General features: G+C 40.3%; 1 protein-coding gene and 1 long non-coding RNA gene across 2 annotated transcripts; both read left to right on the top strand.

The window, feature by feature from the left end:
* The first annotated feature begins 634 nt into the window (after positions 1-634).
* LOC124286308 (peptidylglycine alpha-hydroxylating monooxygenase-like) lies at positions 635-21,434 on the top strand. The gene is made up of 12 exons (XM_046722667.1): positions 635-806; positions 13,408-13,462; positions 14,013-14,100; positions 14,424-14,515; positions 16,420-16,500; positions 16,938-16,998; positions 18,393-18,457; positions 18,744-18,827; positions 19,162-19,238; positions 19,591-19,641; positions 20,239-20,288; positions 20,936-21,434. Exons 1-12 carry the CDS (start codon positions 687-689, stop codon positions 21,123-21,125), a joined length of 1,014 nt encoding a protein of 337 aa, XP_046578623.1. The 5' UTR covers positions 635-686; the 3' UTR covers positions 21,126-21,434.
* Positions 21,435-24,330: 2,896 nt separating this feature from the next.
* Positions 24,331-25,105, top strand: LOC124286281. Its single transcript, XR_006900997.1, has 3 exons — positions 24,331-24,462; positions 24,926-24,929; positions 25,096-25,105. It is a non-coding gene; the product is annotated as an uncharacterized LOC124286281 (long non-coding RNA).
* Positions 25,106-25,803: the final 698 nt, after the last annotated feature.

Here is a 25,803-nt window from a genome sequence, read left to right as displayed (position 1 = left end):
CCAAACTCTACCATGTGTATCGGATTTTCGAAATCATCAATATGATTTTGAACATATATTTGAAATTAATAAGAAATTAAGTCTTTTCAAAACTCGTTGATATATTGATTATTGCTTTTATGTTGCCTGCTGTTAATTGGCACCGCGACAAAGCTGATGGTACTAATTATTGATACACTTCTTAAAGGTCAGCTCTTGGCGTCTTCAGAGCCAATGACTCCATTGTCTGAGATCGCTACCTGAGAAATTGTTAATGTCCAACTTGATTTACGATTCATGGTAAATTACGCCTAACACGGGAAGTGTAGCTCTAGGAACAGCCCGTAACCAAAGGCAACACGAATTTCTGATAGGAAATACCCGGGTTGCTGCGATTATGATCGAGGGCATAAATCTCGCAATTGACTCATTCACCTTCAGAGTAACTTTGTAAATTCCTAACTTCCGGCCTGGTTCTGAGATTCATAGCAATTCGGCTATTTACATTTGGCATGACTAACTTCATTGAACATTGGAACATGTAACTATAGCAACGTACGATTATTGCATCGATTGGTTGAAATTTTAGATGACATGATCAAAGAGCTCGTGGCGCCTTAAGATAGCTGTGGCGATAACGGGCAGAGCCAGAGAACCACGCTTCCCATTCATATCCTCGACGCTGTCAATAGAACACGCCTTGTGCGATGCTCTCGTACAGCTGCCTTCGTGTCGGCCTAATGGTGTTTATTTGGGGGATACTTTATCCTCCTTCAGATGCCAGGGGTGTGAAGACTCTGCGAGTTGCGTATGGGAACAGTTTAAAGGTAATGCAATTGTTTTATGCTGTTATGTTTGAAACGAAAGGCGCATATAGATCGTGATATTTTAACTTATTTAAATGAAGAATATTGTGAACTAGTATATTAGTTAGGTTGTACCAGATAGTATATATGTCTATATGTCTATTTATGTCTATATTAGCACGTTTACGGGTGTTTTGTGTTTTACATTTTTTTTAAATCCAGGCGTTATGAGTTGCACGAGTTTCTTTTAAATACATTATAAGCAAAATGATTTAATTTTCTCATCTTACGATTTTGTATGTTAACAACGCTCTGGTGGTCATTACAATATCAAACTCTGTGTCAGCATACAGAAAATATGTACATATGTAGTTTGAGATAATAACGACAAAACCATTTCCGAGATCTTTAGTAACTAATTATAGCAAAGTTCATTAAGATTCTGACAAAATCCTAAGCATATGTTTATGAATCAATTTGTGATGACAACAGGTGTTTGTGGAAAGTCCAGGAGACTAACATGTTTGTGGAAAGTCCAAGCAACTAACATGTACAACAGAAGGTCATTTTTCACTGTGTACAACACACTGAAACATATTGGAACAAGTCCTAACTGATAATTTAAATCTTCCTGAACCGTTTCTTGACTGGATTCAGCATCAACGGTTACTTCATTTGTTCTCTGGCATATACATAACATCATTGTCAATCATTTGTCCGTTGTTACAATGAAGAAGTTCCTGTATATTTAGACATTCAACGTTGCATTGTCATTGTCATTTATTTTCCGTTGTTACAATGAAGAAGTTTCTGTATATTTAGACATTCAACGTTGGATTGTCATTGTCATTTATTTTCCGTTGTTACAATGAAGAAGTTCCTGTTTATTTAAACATTCAACGTTGCCATGTCATTGTCATTTATTTTCCGTTGTTACAATGAAGAGGTTCCTGTATATTTACACATTCAACGTTGCTTTGTCATTGTCATTTATTTTCCGTTGTTACAATTAAGAAGTTCCTGTATATTTAGACATAGCGTATGTTATTATGAATATATAACTGGTCTGGCCAGCTAGGAGTTCATATTGTTGTCAGCACTGAGATGTTGGAGCACAGTATGGCATTCATTCACCAGCAGCACACGTTGTGAAATTTCTGACTTGATCCATTTACACTCGAGATAAAAGCCCCTCTTTGAAATTAACTGCCGTGGTTGTAGTATATTGTTATGAATGCATACACATCGTTCCTTTGACCATATTCCTAACCACACAGATAATTATCGACCAAATACTCGCGGGTTTATACACGGGCTGGGATGTCTGTCATTAAGGTGTTAACTGATACACTGTAGTGTCAGACTTGCCGGAGTACTGACAGCCCTGTCCTACAAATGGACACTATGAGTGATCCCCGCGGCCTGAACAGCAGGAAACACTATGGAGATCGCAGAGCCAGCTACATTAACACACAACGACAACGACAATGCAATATGACTAAAAGCTGAATACTCAAACATTTTGTTGTCGGGTATAAGCTGTAGGTGATGGATAGGGTACTGGAAACAGCTGCATCGTGTGTCGGCATTAGCAAGTAGATTTGAGATGTAATAGTCGGTATCTTTTGACCTCTTCTGTATCACACGCCACATATGTTGTTCATGTCAGCTTCGTCGCCGAGTTAACTGGATTACTTACAAATTAATGCCACAAAGACAAGTATTCTATTTTAAATAAAGGATTCAGAGCAAATGTATTTGTAACTTTTAACAAAGAAAACTTGGCACTAACATGGTTAGAAATCAATTTGGTCTTCGGCAACCAATGCCTGTCGTAAGAGAAGACTAATGGGATCGGGTACACAACCCTGTGCACTTAAAAGAACCCACGAATCCGTTGGTATATGACCAGATGGTGGCCACATTAATACGTGCAAACACCTAGTTGCGGGTACAACGTGCAGTAAACTTGGACAAAGTACTAGTGGCAGCAAGAGTTGTATACTCCCCATGGAGTTGAGATTGATAATACGATGTGCCGTTGAGATTGACATCCAATGATCGAGGGAAAAATACCAGCGCCTTGAACATGCACCAGTTGTGTGGATATGTGCGCAATATAAATATACTATAATAATCGGGTGGTCAGGCTCGCTGACTTGGTTGTCATCGTTTCCCAGTTGCGTAGATTAATGCTCATGCTGTTGGTCACTGGATTGACTGTCCTTGACTTGATTATTTATATATAGTTGGAATATTGCTGATTGCGGCTTTAAACACCAAACAAAAGTACTAGCATTTTGTTTCCTCAAAACACCAGTGATGCAATCGCTGTTGCTGTACTTAATACGAATAAATGAATGTTATTGGAATCAGGATTTTAGTTCATATGCTACCAAACTGTCCTTGGTGTGACCTTGTATAATTTAGTATTAACTTCTAATTGCATATTGCCCTTGCGTAGAAATGTGGTCTTCGTGAGACATCAAACAATTATCTAATAAACGTGTCCAGATAGACGGTCTCCATCAAATCATCGTTATATACCAGACTGCGTGGTGAGTAATTGCAACACGTCTCTGTGTTTGATAAAACACGTTACGTACATCATCCCACAGACTCTTCGTTGACATTTAGGCGTCAAGAAAACAGTAAATGTTTGCATTCTGAAGATCGTGGCATGAAATAAATGTACTTTAGTCTCGCCAATAAAGGTGCAAGGTCATAGTGACCTCAGTAGTGAATTTGCAACACGGCTCTTGTTCAACAGCTTGTTCAACAGTTTTAATGCGGTAAGGACATTCAGTGCCTCAGTAAAACTTTCAAATGTTTTACGGTGTCAAAATCCATTATCTACCGAACGTATGACTGAAAATCAGTGATGACACCAGGTGTTGGCTAAAAGGGTAAGTTGACAACTGAAGAACATTTCCATATGACAAAATTGTGTTCTATTAAATTCATTTCTTGAAATGAACCTGAAACATTGTTCCCGACTTTTATACGTTTTTTTCGGTGTATATATGTTTCAGGTGAACGATTAACTTCACTTTCACTGTATTTGCTACGATTTTGTCGCCTTTATCTATTTTTTTCAGAACATACCTGTAACACTAAGGCAGTATCATAAATACTTCAAGTTTTGATTTCTTCTCAAATCCAAAGAACCGCCTCCGTGGTGTAGTGGTTAGAGCGTCCGCCCGGAGAGCGGAAGGTCGTGGGTTCGATCCCCGGCCGCGTCATACCAAAACACGTTAAAATATGGTACTTGTTGGTCCCTGCCTGGCGCTCGGCATTAATGGGTGAAACAATGACTGGTCGGCTCGGAGTCAGTTTAATGTGTCTGAGTGGGGTATTCATGCTTCACTGCGGCATGGTATCTCAGTGGGCTAGCACTATAAAACCAGCTTAAGTCTGGGCTAGTACAAGCAGCCACACATACACATACACACGCATGCACGTCGTCATATGAGTGAAATATTCTCAAGTACGACGTAAAACCCAATTTCACCTCACCTCACCTCAAATCCAAAGCGGAATTGAAAAGACTAAAGTTTCACCTTTTAGGCCCAGTCACATCTACAAGTATCAGGTGCACAAGCATATTATTACATTTTGGTGGTACATGTACCTTGAATTTGGCACTGACATTAACTGAATCCAATAGTTTCCTTCTCGCCTATATGCGAACGGGAAATGTAATTAGCCGGGGACGACATCACATCTACGTGTAGAGATTGTCTTTAAGCCAACGTATGAATAGTTTCAATATATGCTACATTGTCTCTGATCCCCAATTCTCCGCGTCGTATGACTGAACTGGTGCTATTTTTCTATTACAAATCAGGAATGTCATTCCAATTTGTTTACCAGACGGTTCGGCTCTGATGGAAGCATTTGACGTCATCTATTGACATCAAAGTGGACTTTTTTCTTGAGATCCAAAATTACATTTTCAGTACATGTGGTCGTGTCTATGTTACGTGCGTATTACACATATACTTTCTTCCGGACAACACAGCTTTTAATAGAGGATCATGATAGCTTAAAGCCAGTTGGCACACAGCTTCTCGTGGCATTGGCTACAGGGATATACAAAACCAAAAACATTACATACATTAGTACACAAACACTGATTCTCAATATCAGTTAAGTCTTTGAACAGTGTTCAAAAAGTTTTTACTTTTGAATACATTCTTCCCCTATTTATCATTATAATTCATTGTCCTAAAAATACAACGTTTCACTATATTTTGTTTCAAAATTAATAGGGATCCTTGTTCACATTCCCATAAAAATTGGAACTTGGAATAGCTTTTTCCTAAAACGATGAGCTTAACCAAATTCCTTAAGCTAAGGGTATGTTTTCAACAGTTTGCAGACCAGGTTAGCTGGATGTCAAATATGACGTCATACATGATATCTTTACTTCGGGCCCATCACAAAGTTATTTGGAGCAAGCGATGAAAAAACTACTGATGAGAACAAACTACTGATGAGGTCTTACAAAGTTGTAACTGGTTTGCGAGATCGACCAACAAAAGAAACCGAAATTAGAAAAATACTATATATAATTGCTTTTGATTGTAAAACATACATTGTTCTGCAATTATGTGAAATGAAATTTAAAATATACGAGGTTATTTAACCGCTGCTCGAAAACATCATGAATAACATGTATGAAAACTGTATTATAACCTACAGACAAAATCAGTAACCGTTTTTGTACAGTACACAACCCTGTGCACTTAAGAGAACCCACGAATCCGTTGGTATATGACCAGATGGTGGCCACATGAATACGTGCAATCACCTAGTTGCAGGTACAGCAACGTGCAGTGAATTTGGACAAAGTACTGTGACTATGTCTCCAAGTCCACCCAGTTGTGAATGGGTACCTCGTACGGATGAGAAAGCCGTAATAACTCGGTGCGCCTAGTGCCTGCAAGAGTTGTATACTCCCCAGGAGTTGAGATTAATAACACGATGTGCCGTTGAGACTGACATCCAGTGATCGAGGGGAAAAATACCAGCACCTTGAGCATGCACTAGTTGCCTGGATATGTGCGCTATATAAATATCCTGTAATAATGTTATTTCACATCAGACTTAATTCAAAATCCACAAATCGTTTTTACTGCCAATAAAAATGACAAATGTAATTTTGGCCAATCACGCGATCGTTTTAGTTTGTATGCCACCGTCGCATGACAGGAATACCTTCTTGCGGTGTCAGGCAATAAACACATACCTTTCACGTACATTTAGTCTGCCTCACAGTTCCTGAACTGTATTATTTAACCTTTCTCCAATGCTAAAGCCCTAAATGAAGAATGTCTAGATTGCATTGAATTCGGGTTCGGGCTGAAAAGAGAGAATGATAAGAAGATTAAAATAATATATTTACACTAAAATACACCTGCCACAAGAACTCACTGGGACTCCTTTTCAATTCAGGAGTTATTTGTTTCTATCAAAATCATACATATTCAGAGACTAAGCACTAGTCTAACCCACATTGTGTTAGTTGAAGGTGCTCTTGAGGAGAACATGTTTACCCTTTCGGCGAACATTTGGTGTCATCACTAACTTTCACCGATCCATTTCCAACTTTCATTGCTATTTTCATAGCAAAAATCTCTGTTTCGTAGAATAATTGAAACTGCTTAATCCCTGTCGACGTTATATTCAAATGTTTTCCTCCAAATGAGTCTCACCTGCAACACATGCAGTCTTAATGATCATCGTTCTGGTACGACGGAACTAATTAAATCACTAGGACCGTTACAAACACTGGGTTACAATCACGAGCGTTTGCAGTTCATTCCGTCGATGATAGCGGATGTATTTTCTGATCAGCAGATAATAAAACGGTTTTTTTATGAGCAAGGTTTTTGAATGCAAATCCAATAAGACGCCATTTGGAAATGTCAAATGTGTATTCGTGTCACTGAAACCTCTTAGATGTCATTTGATGATTGTTCACTGGTAAAGATTTTATTTTTCTGTGAAAAAACAGGGGATTTTATATTTTATAACATCCTTGTCATGCAGAGACAAGTAACGGCAGGTTTCTATTTGGACCACTAGACGCCCTGATAGTGAGGAAAATCTTCTGAAATGTATCGTTTGAGTTACCCTTTTCGCGCCAACACTGATATTAAGCTAACAATGCAGGTATTGTTACACCATTCTTTCCTCTTTATTCTTCCATTTCTACCTATTCTACATTTCTACTGCGCGACACTCTTATTTAAAGTTCTGTGAAAATATCAACAAAATATTCCCTGTTGGCAAAACTATCATTGTTTCACTCAGATCAATAAGATTAATTTAAATTACAGCGCACATATCAGCGCAACTAGTACATGCTAAAGGCGCTGGTATTGTTTCCCTCGATCATTGGATGTCAGTCTCAACGCACCTCTTATTATCAACCTCAGCTCCCCGGGGATCATACAGCTCTTGCAGACACAAGGCGCACCGAGTTATTACGGCTTTCTCATCCGTAAGAGGTAGCCATTCACAGTTGGGTGGACTGGGACACATAGTCACAGTGCTTTGTCCAAGTTTACTGCACGTTGCTGTACCTGCAACTAGGTGTTCGCACGTATTCATGTGGCCACCATCTGGTCATATACCAATGGATTCGTGGGTTCTTTTAAGTGCACAGGGTTGTGGCCTCGATCCCGACACCCCCAAGCTCGCTGGATTTACTAGCCTGGCGCCTTAGCCAGCTCGCCCACCATGTCCCCAGCTCGCCCACCATGCCCCCAGCTCGCCCACCATGCCCCCAGCTCGCCCACCATACCACAAGTAGTGTTCCTTATCAATACTGTATTGTTCTGTAACCACACTTTAGGTTTCATCACAGCACAACGAAGAAAAGACAAATAGTAATGATATGTGGAAACATCGGAAAAATGTCTTTAGTTGAGTTAATTTATGCATTTTGACATAATGTGGCGAAGTTTCAGTCATTTTCATTCCTTGTTAAACTGTTAATGAGATAAAAAATACATTTTAGAGAAGGATATTCCATCATTCCAGAGCGTCCTAGCTCTTGCAAATACACAAATAATGCAGCCAAGGGCAAGCAGATATTTTATTAAGTTTTCCTGCGCAAAATAACCATTTTCTATCAATAATAATATGCTATTCCATACAAATGAGTTTCAACTGTCCCAAACAGCCCGCGGATAGGATGCGATAGGGTAATTAAGGAAATAGCGTTCCATCTTTCTCTTTTTTAAATTGCATTTACAATTTGGTGCAATTATCAGCTGAAAGCCTCCAGTCATCATTTTTGGTTGTCACGTTTAGAAACACATTCCGAATAAGCCACCAGTGTTACCTAAATTCTAATCTTGATTCAGATGATGCTTCAGGCAGATTGGATGTCATTTATCCGTGTGTGTGTGTGTGTGTGTGTGTGTGCGTGCGTGCGTGCGTGCGTGTGTATGGAAGTGGGTGAGGGGAACCTTTACGTATATAACTGTAATTTGTCAAAACGGGGTAACTAGGTATAATAGAAAAGTTTGCGAAATCATGTGTGCACAAGGCGTTGTCTGGTTTTATCCGCTGGATTCATAAAACATAAACGAACACTCGACTGAGCTTTATCTTGCGGGAGATTTTCAATCCACCCACCATTTCCCAAAAGGAAACACCGTAATGAGAAATGAAAAAATGCAACTGAGCATAAAATGTCGAGGTTCTTTGTCATATCGATCATAGGGATTTGTTTCACGTAATCGACAGGTGGTATTTAATATCAGGAAGTTATCACACTACCTTTTTTTAGCAGTGCGTGGGTAGATCCAGTTTTGTCAACACGTGGAACAGCGACAATGATGATCATGAGATTCGGATGATGGATAAACATCCTTAACTAGCTACAGCTACGACAGGTAATGTCTGCCCTGGAGCATGCTATATTAAACCACGTCCGTGTATCATGTTTCTGTAATTTTAGTCTCCCATCTTCTCCCATCTAACCATAAGGAAAAACATGAAAGCCTCAACGAAAGAAACGCTTTCATTTATGGACAAGTGGTTCTGAAATAGAATCATTTACTGTTTCCTAAAATCAGTTCTGGTGATCCCTTTCGTGTTACGTCTCATTTATAGATAATGGGATATCAGTAAAACAAAGGAAAATGGTATTGAATTCCGCCAGTATCCAATAAATCCAGCAATTTTGGTTTGGAACCGCTGGCGTCCTGTTTTTGTGCATCAACAAGGAAATTATTCTATTTCTGGTAACAAAAAGACATTTTGTTCATCCAACGACTCTGTTTCCACACATGAGGTCTTTTTGACATCACCTTATTGTTTCAGCCGTTCTTTATCATTATGTTGCCAGTTGCATACATGGGCTGTCATCCTTAACCCAACGTAAATAAGTTGTGTTGTAATATTTCAACCTCTGTAGCAAAAAAGGGCTTACTCAAGATCACTTTCGTGTTCTTGAGCACCAGAGGGACGAAAAGAGTTCTTTATGAAAGAAAGGACAAGGGGAAACAATGAGTCTGAGAAGAGACTAAATGTGATCTATTGGGAACCTATAGGTAGTGATTACGTCTCCGACAGTTCCTGTTATGGCCGGTATCTTCATGTCGTGTTATAGACCGATCACAATGTTCAGCAAAATCCATAACTGTTATTGTGTATACTCAGCAAAATGCGTCCGAAACACGATAATTAGTGAGTGAGTTTAGTTTTACGCCGCACTCAGCAATATTCCAGCTATATGGCGGCGGTATGTAAATAATCGAGTCTGGACCAGACAATCCAGAGATCAACAGCAAGAGAATCGATCTGCGCAATTGGGAACCGATGACATGTGTCAACCAAGTCAGCGAGCCTGACTACCCGATCCCGTTAGTCGCCTCTTACGACAAGCATAGTCGCCTTGTACGGCAAGCATGGGTTGCTGAAGACCTATTCTACCCCGAATCTTCACGGGCCACACGATAATTAAAAGCGAGTAGTTTATAGTGATCACAAAGGATAAAGAAATAGTTCCTATGCATCATCCGCGCTATGCATACCACGAAGCTAACGTCGATGGCAATGTAGCGTCATAAATGACGTTTGTTGAAACGTTGTGTCAGAAGAGTAGTTTCGAAAAGAAAACCAACCTGGATTCCGTGCTGATTCTGATGTCACCTCACAATTACTTCGTCTTAAAAGAGCCTGCACATTTCGAGGTAACATTTTTTCATCGTCAGTATTTCAAGATATTCGAGATGTACACGTTGTGTAATAATAACGTCATATGTTCACGTGTCCTTACTACATGAGACACACAAATGGAATCGGTGGGTTTGGAACAAAGATACAAGCATGTTGTTGTTGTACTTAGCCTTAAATTGAAACTTATTTAAATCTTCTGTCCAGGAATATGTTAATTAGTTATACTCACATATAGTGCACCTGTTAATATTGTTTGGTAAACCGGTTCGATTACGCGGGTGGGTTAGAGAGACGATACCCTGCCACATGTACACCTTTTTTTATATATGCATATATAAATGTGTGTGTTGTTTTACAATAAATGCATTTGACTCTCTGAAAGATAGAGAGATTTATATCACAGACAAAACTTTAGGTGATTATGACGAAAAAACAACAGGCGTTTATTTCAGATGCCAGATAATTTAATCATTGGAAAAATATAGCATATCCAATTTGGACGTCTGTGTTTTCTGTTCCCCTGACTGAGTTGGCAGGCGAGGCTGATTAGCTTCATTTGAAACTCCCACATCCGAAAGCTTCCACGCTTTCCCCAACCGCTACGTCAACAGATACGTCACATTTAAGCTGGCCCGTTATCATGTCCGCCTACACTGATGGATAGCGGCCAGTAGGATGTTGTAGAGAAGCACCTCGGCTTCACTGTAAACCTAGGATTGCGGTATCATTTACCGGTATATACAAGATTCATAGACAATGTTAGTATCGGTGTTAGTCGTACATGTACGTTACGGTATACCTGTGTTACTGTGTATCTATATTACTCTATACGTATATTGTCATATACTTATGTTACGGTATACCCATGCTACGGTGTGTGTGTGTGTGTGTGTGTGTTACCGTATACCGATGTATATATACCATATACCGATGTAACGGTTAACCTATATTACCTTATACCTATATTACCGTATGCCTATATTACCATCTACCTATGTTACGGTCTTCTAATACGATAACCATCATGCTCATTATATTCTGGAAGAGAGCCTGGAAAATATTTTCAATAGAAACCCGACAAGATATGCAGCTTCTTTGAGCTTCTTTGAGATATGCAGTGCCCACTTTTCATGACACTATTTTCTGGCTGCGCTGTTCCCGTACTGCCAACATACCGTGTTCACCTCCCGAGTATTGACGCGGATGCCTTGTGGACAAGCTTTAACGTCTGTATTGGAAATCAAAGAACGATGGACAGTAGCTGTGAACAGGAAGCAGCCAGGGAAAGATTGACAGTATTATTAATCGCTTCCGTCCCCTAAGGATCCTTGTGGTAAATCAAAAATGGTTCCCTGTTCTATTCTAGTGCATGCTGTTGACACACGTATTGTTTGTGAGTGACTGAGATGAATGGTTATGGGCACAACCATTCAGTGCCCACACACGTTTCAGAACTTCGCAGTTGTTCTCGGGGTTCTAACAAAAAAGTTGATTTAATGTTTTGTTATTTACCGAGATGCTGTTCAATTATGGTATGGACAACAAATGTGGAACTTCTACCAGACTGTGTGCAGCCAATTTTGTGTTTGTGTCGTAGTTCTAACAGTATTTAAAACTAACACAACTGTCAATGTATTCTGCAAATCGGGAAAGTAACTTGGTATTGTTATATACTCCACTTGTCCTTCTTGGTCTGACATTAGTACAGCAGAAGGGAATTGAGTCATTGTATTCATACATATCCAATACAATACCGCTATAAGGATTCGAAAAATGTTGTTTTGCAGTTGCATGTGTTACTCAACCAAAACACTTGCAAAGGCAAAGTAATTGTTCATCTGATGAAACACGTGAAACCCTACTGAAAATAGGAAATTACTCGCTGGAACAGGCACAAAATCTTTTCAGAAGTTGTTTTTTTTAAATCGAAAATACCTTACTTTGCACCATGCGCATGATTTGGACAGTAAAACTGTCAAGAAATGGTTGAAATAATGCCGACTCACTCATTCACTCTTTGAACAATAAAGAGCAAGAGAAATTAAAAACAAATTTCATACCCATAACGGATGAGTTTCAGCTTTCCGTTGATGGTTGCTTATAGCCGTTCACAAACAAAATGAAGACAAAGACTGAACTCTGCATTGTCTTTGTCGTGTTATTAGTTCAAAACGTACAAACAATATACCGCCCACCTGTCACCGATATGAACAATTCTACCTTCTCATCAATTTTGAAAGTTAACGGTTGCCTTACCTTGACATTATACATTTCCATGAGGACAAATGGACCTCGACATACCTTGCCCTTTACAAAGCGTTGGTGAAGTATGTCAGAACCAGAGAGAAGAAATGAAAGATACATTTACGTTCAAGGTGACTTTGCTTCAAATCAGTGATCTATTAAAATGACAAGGTGGGATTTTGTCAGTTACCTTCCGCACATTCATTATCTGTCAAATTCTACCTTGAGGTCGCTGACATAATGACAGACGCTGGAGAATCCTGACACGAAACAACATCCCAATTATAACATACTCTCAGGTGACAGCGATCACCAGCAGACAAGTAATGTATAGGTAGGAGACTAGATACCTCCTTTCCTCAACCAGTAAATAGGTAACAGTAGATTGCAGGTGTTGAATGTCTTGCTTCATCCTTCGTTTCTATTGATCCTAATTCTGCGACCTTGCCCTAGAGCTTAAAAATACCCATAAACTCCTTCAACTTGTCTTACTTGTTCACTATGCCTGTGAATGAGAGAAGAAGACAAAGTAAACGGAAGCTTACATGGTTACTATTCACTCATGTGTCATTATCATATGCCAACACATGGTTATATGGAAACATTTTGTCACTGCTAAGCAAATCAGTCACTGATTGTGGCGTGAAACCACAAAACAAAAAAAAAAAAAGGTTCATGGTAATCAGAAATATAAAAATAGTCACCTGTAATAATAAGAATGATTGGTTGGTTGTTTAACGCCGCACTCAACAATATTCTAGCTAAATAAACGCGGTATGTATATAATCGAGTCTGGACCAGACAATCCAGTGATCAACAGCATGAGCATCGATCTACGCAATTGGGATACGATAACAAGTGTTAACCAAATCAGCGAGCCTCTTACGACAAGCATGGGTTGGTGAAGACCATTTCACAGGATGATGATGATGATGATGATGATGATGATGATGATGATGATGATGATGATGATGATGATGATGATGATGATGATGATGATTAATACCCTGGACAATGGATCAGTGTGCACTGGAAATTCATTCTCAGCTCCCTCGCATGTGTATAACCCAAGCAGACTGTGATACCCTTGGGTGAAAAGAGGTATTTTTACGAAAGTCACTTCCTCATTGTGCCTTTGTTTCTAATGACGGCAATGTTTAATTACTGTTATTGTTTTCAGGAAGAACATACATGTACTGCGCTACCACTGGCGGAGGACAATGAAGAGTACATAGGTAAGATCGCATAATGTAAATAACATATAGATTCTGAAACGGATTTCACTTGAGAATACGTTTGTATATGAACTTAGGAACAACCTGTCCTAATGTTCCACACCACGTAATGGAATGCTGAAAGCGCCCACAATCTGATTAAGCATTATTACCCCGGATAGCCGACCAGTCCTTGGTGTGCCCAGCTGCCTGTGAGGCGCAAGAAGGTTAATAGTCACATGACTTATTCCACGGGGTAACCACCCATTTTCAATGCTGGGTGAACAGAGGCAATTTTATTAACAAACTCACTTTAATAGCCTAAGGTGCTGGACAGACATATAAACTCACCTGCCTACTACATGCTTCGCTTCGTGTGGCAGGACTGAAGTGCTAGAAACTCTCAGGAGTAAAGGTGCCAAACACGGTTACCCATCCAAGGACTCTCCGCGCCCAACGTTGCTTAACTTCAATTGTTGAGTGACCTGCGGTCTACGCACAGGGCCACACATCACGACAGTTTATATGTCTTTAAGTATATTTTAATTATTATTTTTTTGTGTTAAAACAGTAACATTTGACCCGAAGGCTGACCCATCCCGCGTCCTTCACCTCAGCGTTCAAGTGTGCGATGGCATTCCAGGTCATGAACTTTTGTGGTAAGGGAAAAGGTCTTTACGTGTTTCATTTATGGGGATAATGCATTTGATCGTGCTCAAAGCGCAGACAATAATGACAGGAGAACGTTTGGAAGCAGTACAATCCTACAAGGGTCGAAATGTGTCACGGGTGCATCACGACAATAGTTTTAAATCTTATTCTAAAGAATCAACTCGAGAATGAAAGCTCATCACAAAGCTATACTTTTAAGGGGTTTTTCTTCGCGCTATGTCATCCTTGCCATATGAGCGTCCATGCTATATGGACGCTTATGTGTTGTGTGATTGATTTATGTACAAATATCCTCGGTTGTCTCCCTTAGGTCATGTGGTGATGGAGTCCCCGGATGTATTGGAAACATCAGGCCAGTGTATGTGTGGGGTATGAACTCCACAACATGGCGACTACCACCAGGTACGTTTAAAAGTAACAAAGATTGGTTCTACTTGAGGTCCAAAATATTTTAAATACTTTTGACCTAGAAACGCAAGTAAATGTGACATACTGAATCACTTGATCTGACTGTGATGACCATTGCTCGTAATACTGTCCACTGGATTATCTGCTCACGACTCCATTATTATATAAAGGCCGAAATAGTATTGCAGGAGTTCTGCTGGATTTTGTCCAACCAACTCATTTTCCTGTAAATTGGTAGATGGGTGCGCAGGATATGTTTACGTTTCAAGATTACTGTAAGTACTGATGTTTCGATATTACACGTAAGTACTGGCGTTTTGCGTTTATACTTAAATACTGACCCTTTGATATTGCACGTTAGTACCAACATTTTCAGGTTACACGTAAGTACTGACGCTTTGGGCTTATAAATAAATACAACCGTTTTGAGTTAATATGTAAGTACTGATGCTTCGTGTTCATACGTAAGTACGTCCGTTTTTGGGTAAGTACTGACGATTTAGGTTTATGCGTATATACAGGCGTTTTGAGTTTTCATGTAAGTACTGACCTTTTAATATCACAAGTTAGTACTAACGTTTTGGGTTTTTATATAAGTACAGGCGTTTTAGATTGATGCGTACAGGCGGTTTAAGTTTATACGTAAGTACTGACGATTTGGGTTTATAGTGACACACTGTCTGGCGTTTTGAGTTAATACGTAAGTACCCACTCTTTGGGTTTACACGTAAGTACTGAAATGAGTACCTATCTAAATGATAGGTTCAAGTTCGGTTAGCACCAGCAAGAAAGCCAATATTATCGCTATTTAATGCGGGAATTCGGGTTGCTTTGACTTGTTTGACCCAGAATATCTACCAGTCCAAAGCCAATGTCGAATGAACCGTAAGCCCACGCACCCACTATGACGTCACTTGACAACAGAACTGATAGTGGCCCGTCGTTAAGGTTGAGCGGTCCAATATCATTTGCAGCGGCCCGCAAATTACTGATAATGGGAGGGCCGTTTCATGATAATTCCATGTATTTTAGCTATAAATGTAAGAGAACATGCCAAGACGATCCGGAATCGTGTGCAGATGTGGCAGATGTGTGCACGGCATCCACATCATTGGCATCAGACGCGTCAGTGATGTGGGGAACGTATGGAATAATGGACGTTGACGTACAGTTTGGGTCGATTTGAGGACGGGTACGGAATGGTGTGGCCGACTGCGTTCCGTGTTGTCCCTGGCAGAATCACGAGTCGATGTTACGGGGACAGTATCATTGCATCACTCGCTGTGTCACTTGCACAAGGGTTCCCCTTTCAAGGTGATAACACACTTTACATCGTACTGTACCAGGATTGTAATATCCATGGCATGCCGTGGCTATCGCGTACACACATCTCACCTGAAATCGGAGATGTTATTAGCAGTCGTATCCTTCAAAATCCACCCACCTGATTTAATAAACTTGGGAGCTGCTCTCACTTGTTCTCACTCTCACTGGTCTCCCGGGTTCGATTCTCCAAGTGGGTAAAATGTGTGAAGCACATTTCTGGCGTCACCCGCTGTGATATTGATGGAATGTTGCTAAGATCGGCGTAAAACCTAACTCACTCACTGACGAGAGGAAGAACACGAGTCTAGCATGCCTCGGGGGATTTGAGCTATCCTGGCCAACTCGGGTGGCTTTATGCCACAGCGCTGTCAGCAACGTCAATTTTGACCTAGTGCGCATCCATTTAATCTCAGCAACCACTAGATATGATCGCCTACGCACCTGCAGACATGATACTATCATTTCACTTTGCCCATACCATTTGGATTAGAAGATAGGGCTTGGTGATTACCACTATCCATTACTTTTTCATGACCCCGTTTCTAAGTTGGAGTTTTTCTTTTCCTCTTCAGACACGGCTATTCCTGTGGGCGGCGCTTCTGGTGGGCGCTTTATCGTGCTCCAGGCTCATATACACAACCCACATCATACAAGTATGTACCATACACAGCGATGACAATAGCTGAAGCATATGGCTCATAAAAATATTCATTGCATTTTCAAGTGTGTTATTCTTAAAATTATAATGCTTAGGTGTATTGTTGGATGTATGCTATTACAAATATTAACATAACATAAATGGCTTCAGATATTTGTGCCTGCATGTACGTTTGATGGTTCCAAAATACGTTGTATATATGCGTGGTCGGTATTCTACCTCAATAGATAATCTAGAATTTGGTGTATGTGTTCGTGGACAAAAGCAGCATGACAACGCCTGAAGCTCAGTTGTGCAAAGATATTTTCCATCACTGGTATGTCGTTTAACTGATTTCTGACTTACCTGGATAACCATATTAAGTTGCCATCCCGTGAGAACTACTGTTATTTTTTTTTTCCTATCCTAATAAGCACTATGTATGTATTACAGGTAGAACGATGTCGTCTCACCCACCGTACGCTGAGGTCAAACTCCATGTCTCCACTCGCAGGTAAAGCGTCTATATGTGATTTAACTAATATGATGTTGATTCCTACTTTTTGAGCCTCTGATAGACGGAACTCAATAATAGTGAAGTCTTTTTTCTTAAAATGGCATTGTGTAATCCTAACTCTTTTGTTGTTGATATTGCATGCTATCATGAGGGTATATGCAGAAAATATAAATGATATAAGCAAAGGTCTGCAGTCTTTGTAAAATGTGAGGTGAGGTGAGGTGAAATTGGGTTTAACGTCGTGCTTGAGAATATTTCGCTCATATGACGACGTGCATGCGTGTGTATGTGTATGTGTGGCTGCTTGTACTAGCCCAGACTTAAGCTGGTTTTATAGTGCTAACCCACTGAGATACCATGCCGCAGTGAAGCATGAATACCCCACTCAGACACATTATACTGACTCCGAGCCGACCAGTCCTTGTTGTACCCATTAATGCCGAGCGCCAGACAGGGACCAACAAGTACCATATTTTAACGTCTTTTGGTATGACGCGGTCGGGGATCGAACCCGCGACCTTCCGCTCTCCGGGCGGACGCTCTAACCACTACACCACGGAGGCGGTCCTTTGTAAAATGTACCATTAGGAGGCCTCCCATGAATATATGAGTACAACACTAGAGAAAGATGTCCCTCCCTATGCTACCGTAACGTTGTGGAGAGCAGAGTGCCAATGAATGCATTGAGGACACTCCGCGCCCTTGAGGTACTGTGAAGTCCGAAACACCGAAAAAGATCAAGAGATTCCCAATCATGGAAATGACCAACCGGCAAATGACAGCGTCATGTCGCTGGTTCAGTGGACATATTCCATGAGAGGGTACATTCCATGGTCACAGAAACATGCGCAATGATAGCAACTCCCTACCATGCATATGGCTCCAATCCAAGACCGCGAACCGTGAAGAACGCTTAAGTCGGAAGCCAACAGAAACTCGAACAATCGTGTTAGAGCAGCTATGGAGTACATTAGGACTACCAAGATGAGGACGAAACTGGCACACAGTCTTTCCAACACAGTTGGCAAAGCGTATCTATGTGGAAAGGGATTATGTTCAAATGTTATTGTTTTTGGTTTATGCACTTCTCTTTGAAAGTGGGCGGTGGGGTAGCCTAGTGGTTAAAGCGTTGGCTTGTCACGTCGAAGACCCGTGTTCGAATCCCCACATGGGTACAATGTGTGAAGCCCATTTCTGGTGTCCCCCGCCGTGATGTTGCTGGAATATTGCTAAAAGCGGCGTAAAACCAAACTCAGTCAGTCAGTCAGTCTCTTTGAAAGTCAAGCCCCTCGTCCAAATATTTTGCACAGTGTTGTGAGCACTGTTGGTTATAAGAAAAAAACATGAACGTTCGAAGTATTATTTCTATGTCATGTTTTATTTACTTTCAGGCCTCGCTTCGAAGTTGGTCTGATGATTTTGGGTAACACTGGCTTCATCCCTCCACAGCAAACGAGTGAGTTGTTCACACGTATCTTCTTGAAAGGGAAATCCCTTTAATCCAGAAACTGCAATATGGACACTGCTTATGCGGATCTATACAAAGGGATGTTTCCTCCATGTCGATAACTTGTTAGTCAGGAAGGTTGTTGATCGGAACGATTTCATTCTCCGCTGTTCCATTTTACCGGTTTCTCTGCAATAGTTCATATGTATACCATTTACTTGTGTAGTCATCACAGTTGTTGCTAAAACTATGCTCTCGAATTTATAGCTGGTATACATTTACTCAAATATTTCAGGTTTTGTTTCTGAGAGCGCATGCCCATGGAATTCTGTCCAATCAGCGTTTGTCCTCGGCTACCGTCTCCATACCCATAGGTTAGGTGAGTACCATACTGTAACAAATCATCATCATCATCATCACCATCACAATCATCTGCTTAAAGTTGAACATATACATTTGCAAACATATTCATTTCTCTCCAAGTAGAATATGTATGTAGTCTTAAAAACCACAAACTCATGGCAAACGTGTACACACGTTTACTCTCATACATACGCGCGCACGTACATAGCTATAAAAGTTTAATTATCTTTAACACGAAGTTTCACCCAATGTTACATTACTCCGCCTCACCTCACCACCATCGGTATGTATGATAGAGATTATTAAGGAATAGTGTCCTTGAATGACGATCAAACTGCATCAAATTCCAGGCCGCTGGATAGAAGGTTTCGCAGTTTCTGAAGACGGTTGGAAACTTATTGGTGAGGGAACACCACTATCACCAGAGGTAAGCTACGTTTGGGATGATGTCCCGTGGAGACAATGTGTGGTTGATGGTTGTATTTGAGGAAAAAAAACGAAAGCGTAAACATATATGAATATATTTGTGAGTGAGTGGTTTTTGCCATTTCCATCAGTATCACGGCGAGGGGCGCCAGAAATGGGCTTCACACATTGTACCTATATGGGGGATCGAACCCGGGTCTTCGCCGTGGAGAGCAAACGCTTGGACCAAAAGGCGATCCCTCCGCCCCTTAAACATAGCTATTCATGTGATCGTTAATATTAGAATTATCATTTATAATATTCATCTGCCAGATATATTTACTGATGGTATTTTTTATGGTCTTTTATTTCAGAATGTCCATCGTAGTTTTACGAAACAACTTTTAAGGAATGGAGACTTTTTGGTAAGTCATAATTCTTATACTGTGTATGTCTACCTTTACACTGAAAGGGCAAAGGGTTGGGACTCTTTTGTGTAAAAAAATAAAAGTCAAATATAACATTTGCCAAAAATGATTGACATGACTGACTACGACCTTCTCTAATATCTGCACCACATAAACTTCTGATATGAAGAACAGAGAGGCTCAAATGAGAGAATGGTTTGTTTGTCTAACCACCAGTTTGTCTGACTTCCAGCTAACCAATGGGAAATCGCTGACACAGCTGATTTGTTACCATATATTGTATGTTCTGTCTTCAGCTAAATCTCCTAAGAAAATCATCTTGCAACGAAAATTAATATGGAAATATTACAAAATTTGCTTCCTTAAATCCTCTAAAGTCTGTCCTTTCAATACATTGTTGCATTACTTGTGCATATAGCGTAAAATCAAACGCAGTACTCTTGTTATTCCAAATCCAACATTCCAAATAGCTGAAATTGACGTTTTATCGGGGTTTTATAAAATAGCAATAATCTGATATCCTTGGTTTGATGACATTAGCAGATCCTTGTTCAAAACAGTACTCCAGTATGTTACCAATGCTATCTATTTCAGGCTTCGAGATGCTACTATGAAAATCTTCAATCAAAGCCGGTGAACTTTGGGTAGGTGTTTGCAAGTTAGGTACTTGATGCAATATACGTGTAACTTCACTGCATCAAAGTTCCACAATTCACTCTGCAGAGCAGCATCCCTGAGTTGGTTCAGTTAAGATCCAGTTCGAATCCAGTGTTTGGTTTGTCAGCACCATCATTTCATACGTTTAGAACCTGTTACTTTAAGCTGCCATTTGTACTATAGCTGAATCAATGTTTACATTCGCGTTAAGCAATCTCATTGACATATAACACAATGCCATTTTAGAAAGTGGTCAAATGTAACATATGTTATATTTGGGATTACACTTTCTTAGTAAAGTACAGATTCTAGTACTTTTGGGTTGAGTCCCATCCGGGATTCGAACCCACACCCTCAGAATCAGGCACCTAATCGCCAGCACACAAAGTCAGACGCCTAGTTCGCTCAGCCACCGCGGCTTCCACTAAAATGGAAGTCGGACAACTGGTAGTCTAGGCTGCGGATTTTGTGTACCCCTCTGATAAGTGTTAATTGGCACGGCTCCCACGGCAGAAAGCTATGAAATACACAATGCCATTTTAGATTATGAAGTGTCCGCTACTGTATATAGAAATACCCCAATGAATAACAATCGTGATCTAGTTCAACAATCATGTGTACAATCTATTTTCAGATCTGAATTTCATGATGAAATGTGCAATTTCCACCTGCTGTACGTTTTCCCATATGGCTCTGCTCCAAACCTACGTTTCCGAACATGCGCACAAGACGCCCAGGCTTTTCATCTAAAAGATGCATTTTTCGCTGTTCCTGAAGTTAAAAAGTTTGTGGGGGAAAAATCGGATACCCAATTTGGATATTGACAATATGTGTGACTCAAGATGAGTAAAAACGTTATTTATCAGAAATAAGAACCACAATGAGATGACAAGTTTGATTATAGCCGTATGTGTATACTATACCTAGATCTGGGAAACTGACACATGCCATGTCTGACTGACCGAAGCTATCGACATCCTGAATATTTGAAGGTCGGAAAATGTCGTTATAAAACCGTTTCATCAAATCTGCTGTCTAAGGACTGAATATCAATATTTCAACTCAAATTCATATCTTACAGACAAATGTAATCATTATATGTAATTTGGAATAAAAATTCACATTTTGCAAAAGATATTCTTGCATCCCCATTATCCTACAGATCTCATGGGCGCGACTAAATGAAAGTCAGACTGATACAATGTTTGTGTCAGGTTTTACTAGCATGTAGTAAGTTCCCATGGGGTTATCCGAGGCATGGCGAGAGTGCAGCGTCAGGCAACACATATACATACTCAGAGGGAATCATCTTTGTTACATGGAATGTTTTCATAGGTAATGATGTGTGTGGGCTTTTGGATTTGAACCAGAGAAAGGGTGTGATAAAATGGTCAAGGAAACACAACCAAGCACCTTGTGTTCGGAATTTGCAAGAAGCGTGACATGAAGCGTGACCAGTAGTGTCCAAGACCAGACAACCAGACGCTTATCACTTCCACTCAGTGCAGTCTTGAGAAGTCAGAAACATTGTATAGTTCTGGATCATGTTCGGTATTGGAAGATTATAGATAGAGGGCTATCGGTGTGCTTCAGTCTGGTACCTCGCAGCGTGACGTTGCTCGTCGATTCAACGTGCACAGAAACAACATTTGGCACTTATGGCGAAACATTTGTCTTTCCATCTGACAACATTGCATTGGCGGCAGGAAAACTTTAACACTTTTTCTGTTTGTTGTTTGTCTGTCAAAACAACCTCTAATGCAAAGAGGAACGTACATATACTCACATGGTGGTCGTTCCAAATAGCCCAGCTGAAGGCCGAGGACTAACAAATAAAAAATATATATTCCTCGGCCTTCAGCTGGGCTATTTGGAACAACCACCATGTGAGTATGTGTACATGTACGTTCCACCATAGTATTTATATAAATAAACTTTCTTCTAAAGGTTTGACAGCCGCCATCACTCTGATTGAAACCATGCAGGGGAACTTGGACACATATCGCCTTCATTGCAGATAGTGTAAGATATAGATATATTTTCCATTGAATTAGGAAAATAGCATGTGCACTAGAGCAAATAGTGTCTGAGACCCATTGTATTGTCATAGCTAAAGAATGTTGACGTCTTTCGTCAAGTGAATGTTTGTAAGATCTCGGTCTTGTTCAATGCATATTTCCAAAGGAGAGACAAACTGATTAAGATATAGTGAATAATAACGACATTATAGCACTTGCTTGAGTGTCATACTGATGTTACCAGACAAGCGTCAGCATTCTTGCATTTTCCAAGTCAGAGCGAGTTTTATTAAATCAGTATGAGACGCATCCTCGTTAAGTAATCTCCATTTTTATCCATGGAAGTCTATTTGAAACAGACTTTACTAGATACATAAAGCCGTACGTTGCTTCTGTTGATAGATCTGGATATAACAAACTGAGGTAAAGTATTGTTAAAATGTTCTGATTTAAAGGGATTACTGATTCATTAGAGCGCGTTGTCTATATTGAATGCACACGTGCTTTTCTACAGCTGCAACAATCATAGTTAGCAACCGGTGCTAAAAGACTCCTAAAACCAAGGCTCCTAACTCGAAAACCAAATTGGCAAATGACACGATCTGATGTGGATTGGACTAGCAACAAGACTCATTTGAAACACAGTTTTAGATAGAGACAGCATCAGATTTGTTTATCGACATAATTGTAGCATATATTAATATTAAGTATAGACATTCATCATCAATGAAACGCGCACATATACTTGAAAGTGAGAAACATTCAAGCAGTATGTCTCGGCTGGGTAATATTCGAATCAGGGCCAAAGATCCCGATGATTGGCATAGAGCGCTACGATTTACACGTCTGTATATGTCTACACTATAACAACCAAATCACCGGGGATGATCCTCCGATCAATTGAGTCAATTCTACAACGAGCATAGGTTACTGCTAACCTACAATTCTAATATGACACCCCATTGGCGGTACACTCATACCGGTATATTTCAAGTATATCACTACTATACAAAATATTCCGATATGGTTATGTATATGAAATACAAATGGACAGTAACGCATCATTTGTTAAATCGGTATATTTCTTAAATTCTCTATTGAGGCAAATCGTTACAAAGCAAAATATTTTTGAATAATTGTTTGTCCAAGATCACGATAGGACGGTCAGAGTACCCAGACCGTAGTGTTTAGCCTGGTACATTAACTGCATGAAGTTAATTAAGGGCATTTAGATGTTGTACGGACATGAATACGTGACACGTTCTATGGATGACAACTTATACTTCTTTATTCTTTATACGACGTTTCAGGGCGAATTCTTGCGCCTTCATCACGTGTATATTTGCTGTATGAGGACCTTGACTTTGAGTCTTGTGTTTGCCTGATGTAGTACTTTAGTTATGGCGCTGTTGCATAGTTGGAATGAGTCAGTGAGTTGTTATTTAACGTCACATCGGCAATATTTCAGCCATATCGTGACGATGCATAGTTGGACAGGTGACTTCAAACGTAGGCCTTTTGGTATTATCTTGTTATCTCTGCAGCGTAGCAGACAGGTGATTTATCTCCTTATCGCCTCATCTCCATGTTGATGCCTAATGAAGTTCTTGAAAGGCATTGGACGAACATGAACATACGTTTTATGGATAACATTTACCTGACGAAGGCGCAAGAATTAGGTCTGAAACGTCGTATAAAGAATAAAAGGAGTTGTTATCCATAAAACGTGTCATGTATTCAAGAACTGTAAAACTGACAAAAGTAAATACAGCTTTTTCAGGTTGACCTGAGCTACTCTACGTATGCATGACCCCGGAGGTCAAATGGCACAATCGGCAGGTCGAGTTAACTTCATTAAATAGGGGAGCAGAGAATGTTATTAGTGTTGCTGGTCGCTGCTTAAAAGCCCGAATCGGAAACATTAAACCGTATGTAGCTTCTTTTTTAAGCTTAAAGAAAGTTAGGACATTGCTGACGATTCTCGACACTGAGATGTCAAACGACGACCTTGTCTCGGCTGTACGGACCTGTTTACAGTCAACTGACAAAGGTGCACCCCTTCACAATAATAGACCCAACCAGCTGTGACACGGTCACGTAATGCATTAGTAATCACTTGATCAGGTGAGCTGAACAAGCTGTAGTAACGTTTTCCGTTTACTAAAGCAACTACCCACGCGGACATGGCATCAACGTTAGGGGATGATGTTCCTCCGTTTGCCAGTGTTAGATGAGTTCAACAGGGTATGATTAACTTCAAATATGATCCATGATCATAGATTACACAGACCTGTAACTGTCATCGCTAATATGGTTAGTGATGAACAATGACTCGCCACTATTCACATAGACAATACGGAAGGCACATCTCGAAGAGATTTAAGACCATCACATTGAATCAAATAGAAATGACAAAGGTTTCAGCACGCATTGTTTCGAGGCTCCTGGAAAGGTCAAGGTTCATCATATAACGTGGGAATTTACGTCTGTTTAAAACGCACCCAGCTGATGCTACGTGCAAAAGGGATGTTCCTCCAGTTCACCACTATCAACTAAACACTCAAAACGGTGGAATCTAACAGATTATCATAGAAATATGCGTAAAGGTGTGTACGAGCTTTCCTGTTCTCCAGATTAGGCACCGTCGAATTTCCAATTCCAACCAAACAAGAGAGAACTGTATGAGGCCATTTCTGTTCATGGAGGATTTTTTACACCACCTGCAAGATGTCTTTTACAAGAGTGGGATCCAGTCGGATCCAAGAGAGATTGGGAGTAATGATGACAAACACAACCAACTCTTATGAACGCATTGCATCACATTGAGGTGAGGTGAAATTGGGTTTAACGTCGTACTTGAGAATATTTCGCTCATATGACGACGCGCATGCGTGTGTATGTGTATGTGCGGCTGCTTGTACTAGCCCAGACTGAAGCTGGTTTTATAGTGCTAACCCACTGAGATACCATGCCGCAGTCAAGCATGAATACCCCACTCAGACACATTATACTGACTCCGAGCCGACCAGTCGTTGTTGTACCCATTTATGCCGAGCGTCAGGCAGGGACCAACAAGTACCATATTTTAACGTGTTTTGGTATGACGCGGTCTGGAATCGAACCCGCGACCTTCCGCTCTCGGGGCGGACGCTCTAACCACTACACCACGGAGGCGGTCTGCATCACATTGAGGCTCATAACATGAACATAACCTCGGTGAGGAACGTTTGACGTTTTCTCATATGTAAACGTTGTATTTGGTATGATCAAGCAGTTTTTGTTGTTATTTTTGTCTCGAAAGTAAAACACACCCACTGAAAATGCATAGTTAAAAGGATACTGATATAATAGCAGCTACAAAGTCGCGGAACCATGTATCTGTAGTCAATGTGCTGATTGACGAGACTGGAACTCCAGTGGTCAACGTAGCGATTAGCCATCAAGCCGAAGAAAATTAATGGGTTCGATTCTCAACCTCGGGTGT

The sequence above is a fragment of the Haliotis rubra genome, unplaced genomic scaffold (genome assembly GCF_003918875.1).
Source record: "Haliotis rubra isolate DU_JTF1 unplaced genomic scaffold, ASM391887v1 Scf38, whole genome shotgun sequence".
Classification (NCBI taxonomy): domain Eukaryota; kingdom Metazoa; phylum Mollusca; class Gastropoda; order Lepetellida; family Haliotidae; genus Haliotis; species Haliotis rubra.
The sequence above is the reverse complement of the archived record's forward strand: the minus strand, read 5'-3'. Positions and strand labels throughout refer to the sequence as shown.